A 9,974-nucleotide genomic window follows, 5' to 3' on the forward strand; every position below is an offset into this window, starting at 1 on the left:
TTGTATGTTGCTGGAAATGGTGGAGTAGAGAGGAAAACATTACTCAGGCAGGAGAGAGAAAAGGACAGAACGATGTTCAGTAGCCAAGAAGGGATGTTTAAGGACACATTTTGGTCCCCATAGGAACATGAACAGTTCATCTATAGTGTCAGAAGGACAGCAGGTTATGTATATAGGTGTGGATGCGTAGATGGATGAGGTAGGTAGGTAGGGTAGGTAGATGGATGAGGTTGCATAATTTCTCTACAGATTAGTTCAATTTTCTCAGTAAAGTATGAATCAAGGTCATCAGCTAAGAGAAAGGTAGGGGCCAGCACCTTGGATCTTCTAAAGTTACATGTAGCATCAAACACTACTACTCTGTTTTGACAGATTCTGACAGTATTTCTCTAGTCTCATCATTCCCAGGTAGAGGCTAACGGCCTCACACAAATAGTGTCATTGGTTTTATCCTAGAAACATCTATGAAAATCTTTCATTGAAATCTCACTGTCGAGGACCACATAAGGTTCCCATAATTACTAACATTAATATCTGCTGATGTATTGAAAGGAATAATCTGTTTGTATTAGCCTGTCTACACATGTGCTTACTGGGATCATAACTTTGTGTGATTTTGAACTTTTACTCTATGTTTTCTGGAAACCCAGGGAATTACTGAGGAAGTTTTCCACTCTATTTCAACTAATGTTCACTATCTAATGATAAAAACTGGATGCTGCCTTCTAACGCCGTCCCATTATCCAAGCGCAGAGATTTCCTTTAGCAAAATACACCAGTGGGTCTTGTTACAATTGGTTAAGCAACATATTTAAGGCCACAATTCATATATATTTTTTTTCTTTTTTTAAAAAAGATTTATTTATTTATGCATAGAAGAACTGGGGTAGAGGCCAGAGGTGTGGAGGGGTGAGAAGATTCAGAGACAGAGTAGGGAGCAGAGACAGGCAGATGTATTGAAAGACATTGTTGAGGGGAGCAGCGGGCGAGTCAGTGCCATGTGGATAGCTCCCTGGCTGGGGCTCAAACTTGTGCTGCAGTGGCTGTGGACAGCTTCATAGGTTGCATCTTAACCCCTTGTACCACAAGGGAGGCCCCCATATCAATTTTTTTCTATCTCTTATTCTTAAGAATATCACTATATGATATACATTGCTGAAGACATCAATTAAGAGAAACAGTAAAAACCAGGTTAAAAAAATATGGGTTCTTAAAGGAAACCTCAACCTTTTCTTGACCCATTATTTAAATGCTCAGAACTAATAACATCTGTTAAAAAGAAATTCTAACCTAACTTATTTTGATTTTTATCCTAGATTTTTCTTGGGGGAATTTCTAATTACAAGTCAATGGGGTCTAGAAGGTCCTTTCTCAAGACTGTTAGAACCTATCCTGTGGGGAATTTGCTTGCACGTATAGTTTGTGGAGAGTTAAAATTTGTTCTAATTAATGCTGAAGGGTAGGTTAAAAATAAAAGTTTTTAATGCCCAGAAGAAATCCCTCAAGGCATCGAAGATTGTCCTGGAACAGACATCTATATGCTCTACAAGTTACTGTCAACTATGAGAGATTTTAGAAAATTTACCAGATCTAACCAGGGAAAAATGTGGCCATTCAAACAAAAGAAAATCTCAGTGGCCAGCCCTCCAATCACTTATTAACAGGATGAGGAAGACCGTGTGCCCTTGGAAAGAGAGTCTGTTGTGCATACAGGGATGAATCCAAAAATATAAATGGCAATAAGCTTAAAATGCATGAGACCATTAAATCCCTTCACACAGCTGTCAATGAAAAGTGAAATCTGTTGTCTGGGCTGACTTGGAGGACCTCAAAACAAGAGCAACCAAATCCTTAAAGGGCAACTCGTGTATAATTTTACTGGTGCTTGACCCTATTCTCCATGATTAAAAATAACCCATAATTCTTGTGACATCAAAAGAATTATGGAATCGGTTATGACATTAAAGGTGTTACAAATATTGAAAGAAATGTGAAATGTGTCTGCCCTGGGGTCCGCCTTGGTTAAACACACAACGCTATCAAGCTATTGTCAGCCACTGCAGCACGAGTTCGATCCCCGGCCAGGGATCTGACCCACATGGCACAGCAGACCTCTCCTGTCTCACCTGCTGCTCCCCTCAACAGTGTATTTCAGTAGATCCACCTGTTCTGCTCCCCACTTTGTCTCTGGTGAATCCTCTCACCCCCCGCACCTCTGGCCTAGACCTCAGTTCTTGTATGCATAAATAAATAAAATCTTGGAAAAAAAAAGTTTCTGCCTGTTGAAGGTGAATTTTACAACACTAGGGCCCACTAAGGGGTGGACATAGGTGGAAATGGTCACTGTAGATAAGTGCATACCACAGACATCAAACTGTCCCAGCCCCGAGGGGTAGCAGAGACTGTTCCACTCAGGGTGCTGTGAGGCCTTGGCTTGAATACGTTGAGGGATTTATTTTTTAATACTTGACGAGTCATTTGGGAATTAAAATGTCTTTCCTCACAAACATCCTTTGTGAGATTCTGTCTGGTACCAGAATTTCCCCACCTGGGAATCAGAATCATCTTGATGCTTTCTACCTGCCACACCTAGCAAGGTGTTTTCTGTACCTACTATCAGAGCATCCCATAGGCTTGTTGGTCTGTGACTATATTTCTCTTTCATTTGTCTACAAACTCCATGAATACTTTTTTTTTTTTAGATTTGTTTATTTTTTATTTATACAAAAACTGGGGTACAGGCCAGAGGCATGGGAGGGTGGGAGAATTCACCAGAGACAGAGTGGGGAGCAGAACAGGCAGAAAAGTGAAAACACTACCAAGGGGAACACAAGGCAAGAGAGGAGAGGTCTGCCATGCCATGTGGGTAGCTCCCTGGCCAGCTGGGAATCGAACCCACACTGCAGACAGCTTGACAGCACTGTGTTCAACCCGCTGAGCCACCAGGGATGCCCAATAACTGGTTTTTAACTAGTATCCCTCACAGCTTCACAGAAAGCCTGAAGTTCTGTTCCATTCAGATCTGTCTTTTTTTCCCCTCCTAAAACTGTGTAGCTTTAAAATATGGACCCACTGTCTCCCTACCCATCATTCCTATCTTGCTTTACCTTAACCAAGATTTCTTGGCAAAAACTTACTTTACCATCTGTTTTATCTCCCTTTAAAATTATCAATAATTGATCTCTTCTTTTTAATTATCTACAATGGCATGAGGTTTAAATGTAGGAATTTCTCATGAGGACCAAAAGCTCCATCAAAGCAAACTACCGTAGTTAGTATTTATAGAATTTCCCATAAGTAGGGGAAAAAATACCAAAATCAAACTTTATGGAAGATTAAGGAATGAATTTAGGAGGAGAACAAAATAGTTCAATAACCAGTCTTGATATATTTACAACAACCAGTCTCAAATATTTGAGATGTTTTAACATTTAAATGGCTGCTTTAATATCTATCCTAATATTTCATATTTCTTTTCTTTTTAAATAAATTTTATTTTTATATTCCCCATACAATCGCAACCACCTTATTTTGACGCCCCACCCCCCCATAGAGTGTCTCTGGTTCATAGTTTTTTGTTGATTTTGATTTTCACTTTCTTATATTCATTTTCCTGGTCCCTTATTTAAGTTTTCTAGATTCCTGCTATGAGTGAGACCATCCGGTATTTTTCTATTTCATATTTCTTTTCAAGGAAATGATACAAGAAGATATTTTTATTCGGTTGTCTTATCACCTGGACACGTGACTATGTCACCTGATTCCCTATATACTATTATTTCTAAAATAATCAGCTCCAGGACAAGACTAAATTTTCAATTCATGACTGACCACCACAAGCACCTGCATACATTTTTAACTGTTTTCTAAAAGTTCCAGTTTAGGGGGAAATTCTGGTCTACCGGCCATGGTTTATTCCACTTATTTTGAGAGCTATTGTGCATGAATTGGGAAGGCTTCTGCAGTAAACCTAAGATTTACAAGATATTCACGTGGCCTACTGTCAAATCAGGGTTATCACCTCTTTGTGTAAGCTTCAGCTGCCCAGACAAATTCAAAAATTAATTTCCACAAGCCTATTACCTTTGCTATAACGACACACAATTGCCCAATATACACTTGACTTTCTCATACTGACCCTTATAATCCTGTTACTGTATTATTTGAACATGTCATTTTTTTTCTCCCTGAAATAGAGACGAAAATCTCCTTTGCCACAATTTTAAGTATGATTGAGAAGGGTTCACCTTCCCATTTTCAAGTGGCTTAATAGTATGAAATTGTCAAAACAACATACATCTTCAGAGACAGCACATATTTATTGTGCTGATTTCCATTTATCCTGCCTCTCCATGGGTGAACAGGGTAGATGAACTTTTCAGAACAGAATAAGGCTTTCCCAAACATAAATGCTTCGACTCTTGTGCAATTACAATTTTTCTCATAAGGAAAAAACAATAGCATATTTACCTTTATTGTCTGTCCTCCTACCACCCCCCATATGCTTTTTTTCCATCCCTAATACAACACTTTCTTAATCAGAGGTCACTAATCTACCAAACTTAGAATCTACCATGAAAGAACTTAATTTTCAAATGGTCTCCAAGCACCAAAAGAGAGGTCTTTAGGTCCATACATCAAAACATAGTCTAATGTTATAAGAGCAGAACCTTCAAGCACTTACCCAGAGGCTAAACACTGTGTAGTTATTTGAGGGCACCACGTGATTACAAACCTTTCACAAGGGAATAGGTGTTCCTGATCTGAGAGAAAAAGGAACAATTACTGCAAAGTTTACTTTGCTAGACACTAAGTTAACCTAATCCTGACCACATCAGTGAAGATGTATCTTTATCTCCAGATGAGGAAGTGAAAAGGAGGTGGAATGCAAAATCAAGCTGATCAGATCGTCTTTTCTCTGCAGAACTGAATATTTCAGTGTTGGATTAAAAGTCATCATCATAGTAAATCTCCTCCCATTGTTTTCTCATCTGTAAGACTCCTCATCTGTTTTCTGTGGAGCTTGTGCTATGATACTGTATAATGCTGAATGCTGATATTAATGATCCTGAGTCATTAAGGTGAAACCATTATCAGTACCCATTTAAGAAGGTAAGGACGGAAATAATGGATGTCCTATAACATCTTAAAACCCCTTTGAGTATATAGGAATAAACTTCATTTAGCTGGAAAATGAAGCCCTGTGATTTAGTTTATTCCTTATATAATGACAATAAAATGAGCTATTATTTCCCCCAGTATGAAGGGAAAGGTAGGTGGAAAATTTTTATATTGCTTCGCTATTTTCTTGTAGTAGCAATTTTCATGTAACATATACAACAAAAATATAACTACTCATAATGAATGCTTCTGAACAGAATTCACTTTACATACTTAATCATTTTGGAGTATTAGAAGCTTTGCTTTTCTGCATCTATTCAAACATTTATTAAATGCCTACTTTGTCCTGAGACAGTGAAACACATATACAGATGAGTTAAGAGTAGCTAGCATTTTAAACATGTATAAAATCTTAAGGAGTGATGGAATACTGGAGGATCATGCTTTAAATGAAATGAATGTTTATAAATAAACTGCTTCTGATCCCATTTATGAAGGGAGATTAAAAACATATACAGATTACTTACTGATTTCACTAAAATATTTCACAAAAATATTGCATAACAATTAATACTGATTTCACTAAAATATTTCATTAAAATATTGCACCCAACAATTAAAATTGGAGGATTGACTTCATAGCTCATTAACCAGACATGTTCATTTATATTCCAATATTGTTTCTTACCAGAAGGTTCTACAAGCTCCAGCAGAGTTTTATGCAACATGCTTATACAGTTGTATAATTTTATGCTGACTAACAGTTGATCAAACTTCAGAGAAATAATACAGTGCATACATGACAAGCAGGTGCTAGAAACTTCTATGTCTTGGCTTCTTCAAAATGAGGATGAATAGTAACGAGCAAACATGCATTAGAGTGTGTTCCCTACAAACTTTAACTGGATCAAAGAGAGATGGTGTATGCAAAATAAGTAACCTGTTCATTACTGGAGAGCTACAAAGGAAGTTTTTTGGGGGGTTGGTTTTTTGGCATGATGATTATCTGAAGTTTAAATCCTTTATTTTAAATGCCTAATTAATGTTCTATTAACTGTCTTTTGTATTTCTTTTTCCTATTAAGTGCAAGGTAACTAGACTTTTGGTGAGGAGCATAATGTCGATATGGAGATATTAATATGTAAGTTTACACAACAATCTATCATATTCTAGACCAATGTTACTTCAATTAAAAAAATTTACTATGTAGTTATTAAATTATTTTTAAATCATGTCTTATGAAAATTAATGATTTTAAGCCAGTAGCACAAACATTTAAATAGTTTTAACTCTCAGGCATAAGTGCCTAAGAAATATGGGATCATCTGTTACAATAATGATTAGCCAGAAGTCTGTGACAACATAGGTTTTGATGAAGTTTACTATGGATCCAGTATCTTTCTCAAATGCAAAAGAACCTTTATAATTTTCAAGGGTTTTCTTTTCTATATAAAGGCCCAGAAAGTGAAACCAGGGCAAAATATTTGTCTTTAATAAATGTTTGCTAATATTTCTTTAAATATTTAGCAGAAATATTTAATATTTTGAAAAGGAAACTAATAGTTCTTGAGCACTGAGCAAGTGCTCTATATACTCTATTTCTTCTAATCATCATCACTGTCCTCATTTTACAGGTAAGAAAAAGGAGGTTGACAGTAAGCAGCAGAATCTAAATTTGAATTCAGGCATACAATAGTCCACTGATTTCCTGAGACGTCTATCATTTGTTCTCTGTACATTCTTTCTTCAAGATACTCATCTTTAAAAACTAAAATACACATTCCTCTAGTTTCTAGGTCCTCTCTCACACATCTGACATTGGTACCATTTGCCAAACTTACAACTAGTAAGTATCGGGATGCAATTTAAATACACACATGCTCCCTTCCTGGAAAAAGAGCTAGAACACACAGCTTTATAAATTCTATATTGATGTTCAAATTCAGTTTCCAAAGACCCAGATTCATGAACCTAATTACAAAGGCCTATTCCAATTTTTAGTATCTCTGTCAAGGTATCAAACATAATAGCTTTAAGTGCAGGGTTTTTTAATTTGTGGGGGAAGGCTCAGAGTATTGCTTATATGTGATGTTAATAATTGCATAACCATTAGCGAAGCATCTGTATTATATTACCAGCCTGCACTCTTTTGTACGATTTGAACTTGGGAATAATGGAAGCTGTTCATTAGAAGATAATTATCAAAAGTAGGTAAGAGAATTGACTGACTCGAGCAAAACTAAAAATGGTGGCAGACACAGCCCAAACTGAAAGTCTCATCTCTCAAGTCAACAAATAATCATGACTACATACTGAGCAATACCATTGTATTAGCCACTTTATTTCTGAATCTTTTAGCACCGAGAAGCTATAGCTCGGTTAAGAATGGAGGCTTTGGGGCTAAAAGCCTGCTTCAACCCCTTAATAGTTCTGTAATTTATTTAAACCCTCTCTGAGCCTCACATTCCTCATCTATAGACTCAGGCTAATCATTTATCATAAGCTCATTATTTCTCATAACTAAATGGAATGTAAAAGTTCTTCAAAAACTCTTTATGCCACGCCGTGAAAGCTGATCACAACAATTTAAAAGGAAATGTTCATGCTATTTTGGCCTAAATATCAGTGAGGTGAAATTATTTTAAAACATTTAGTTGGTTTCTCACAGCAGGAACTTTTATCTTATTCATCTTCATATCCCCAGGAGCTAGCATAAAGCCTAACACAAAAGACATTACTATTGAGTATTAGAATTATGATAACAATAAATATATTCATGTCCCATCTATCAGCATGCCCTGTTGCCCTTACTTCTGATGCTATCTCTTGATTCTTCCCACCATCACTTCTCCCCTGGATGACTAAAGTCATCTCCTAAATGAGGGTACACTATTGACTCTGGTTTTCTTCTAGGTTTTTTTTTTTTTTTTTCCTGTTCCAGGTTAAGGGAACATCTCAAATCATAAGTGGATCTCGTTACACTTCAAAGATCTCCTTTACCCCTAAAATAAAGTCTTATTTCAAATCACCTCCTGTCACATTCTCCCTTTTCCAGCCACATTTTTTCTTTCAACCCCTTCTGTGTTGGAAGCTCTTCCTTTGCGGAAAGTGCTCTGCCTGTCAACCCTCCATGCAGGCTGTATATCTCCTACCCACCTTTATACCTGCATTTCATTGTTATTCCCCCAGCGAAGCATCCCTCACCTTCTTATAAGTCCGTATTGAACCATGTATCTGTCCTTCAGGGAACTGTCAATTTATATTTCTTTATGTTATTCTCTAACAAATGTCTCTTGCATCTTCTCAATTAAAGAACAGACTGTACAAGGGCAAGCATTTGTTTTCACTCCTCCAGTGGCTTGAGAATTCAAAGTTTTGTTGAAAAGTGATTTTTATAAACATTAATTTTCTTAAGAAACCACTCAAAACCCACCTCTGTGTGGCCCTGAGATGATTCTGAGAAACACTTACAATAAAAGAATAGGTGCAGAGTACTTACTGACATATAAAGTCAAAGTAAATAAAATTTAAGGGCAATTAAATTGCCCTCCTTCTGGAAGGAGATGCAAAACTTGTTCTTTCTCCAAGTTTGAAATGTATTTTCTCAGACTTAGACCCTCATTTCTTTCATGCTATATGCATATGCTAATTTCACGGCAGGCAACTTTTTCTTCCAGGACCAAAGGCTATGAGGAAGCTTTGTAGGAGAAATTGAAGCACCGCACAATTTTACATGCATCCACGAAATACAATCTCCCACACATCTAAAAGCCTTTTAAAGCATGATGGCTTAATCAGAATATTTTTAGTACAAGTTCTAAATTCTTACCAAATGAATATCACACCATCTGCAATGAATGCCTGAGTGGCAAGAAGCTGTGTTACAATTTACTTTAAAAAGAAATAAACTGACTTTAGGCAATCAGAAGTGGGTTCCACTGCCCCTTCATTAGAAGGCAAGATTAAGTTGAGTGGGAAGTTTTGCGCGAAACTTTCTAGGTGCAATTTTAGAGTTACATGTTCGTTGTTAAGCATTTATCAGCTGCAAACTATTAAGCAAGCGAGCAGCTAGAATTTCATGCTAAAAATGTATTGTCTTAAAAATGAGAAGAAAACATATCAGAGGTTGCAGATAGCTGATAATATTAACAGCAAAAAAAAAAAAATGCACCTATATACATTGGTAACCATCTTTTGCTGGGTGTAAAGGCTTTAAGCAAGGTGGCACAGAATAAAACATCATTCCCATCTGGCCATCTCTCTCCCTTAGCCCAGCGCTCCAGAAGTATCCCCCCGCCCCACCCCACCCCCGACACCCCAAGTTGCCTGCCCTCCAGAAAAGTCCAGGTAAACTTTGGGAAAAGCTGGGATTAGGGAAGCTGGGGGATGGGACTGGAGAACATGGGCTCCAGCAAAGACATGAGTCTGGACCCAGGAGACCCCACGGGGCCTTTCTTCTGGTTCTCCCTGTGATGGGCGCAGCTCACCTGGGACGAGAGCACAGTGGCCGCGGCTGCAGGAGGCAACCCTGGGCTGCGCGGGCTCTGCAGAGACCTCGCCCGCACGGCTGTCACCGCCTGGCCCGGGAGCACCCGCGCCCGAATTTTCTCTCCATTTAGAGTACAGCCCGGTCCTTCCACCATATTGCACACGAGTGCTGGGTGCGGAGGGGAGCTCTAGCCTGCAGCAGAACTGCGCGCTGGACCGCGCGTCCTGGAGAGGAAGTTCAAATCTCCCGCGCGCGTCCGGCCCCGCCCAGGCCCCGCCCCTGCCCCGCCCATGTCCGCTCCGGCCCCGCCCAGGTCCCACAAGGGCCAACGTAGCCCCGCCCATGTCTCGGTCAGGCCCCGCCC

At 38.5% G+C, this 9,974-nt stretch overlaps 1 protein-coding gene across 1 annotated transcript in view; it reads right to left on the minus strand.

The window, feature by feature from the left end:
- Positions 1–9,764, minus strand: part of NEIL3 (nei like DNA glycosylase 3) — a gene marked incomplete at both ends in the record, with an annotated part of 35,413 nt that extends 25,649 nt beyond the window's left edge. Inside the window, one exon of the mRNA XM_084232809.1 lies at positions 9,609–9,764. Within this exon, the coding sequence (XP_084088935.1) occupies positions 9,609–9,764 (156 nt within the window). The remainder of the gene's footprint in view (positions 1–9,608) is intronic.
- Between the last annotated feature and the right edge of the window lie 210 nt (positions 9,765–9,974).

Source organism: Talpa europaea (assembly GCF_964194135.1).
Source record: "Talpa europaea genome assembly, chromosome: 4".
NCBI lineage: Eukaryota > Metazoa > Chordata > Mammalia > Eulipotyphla > Talpidae > Talpa > Talpa europaea.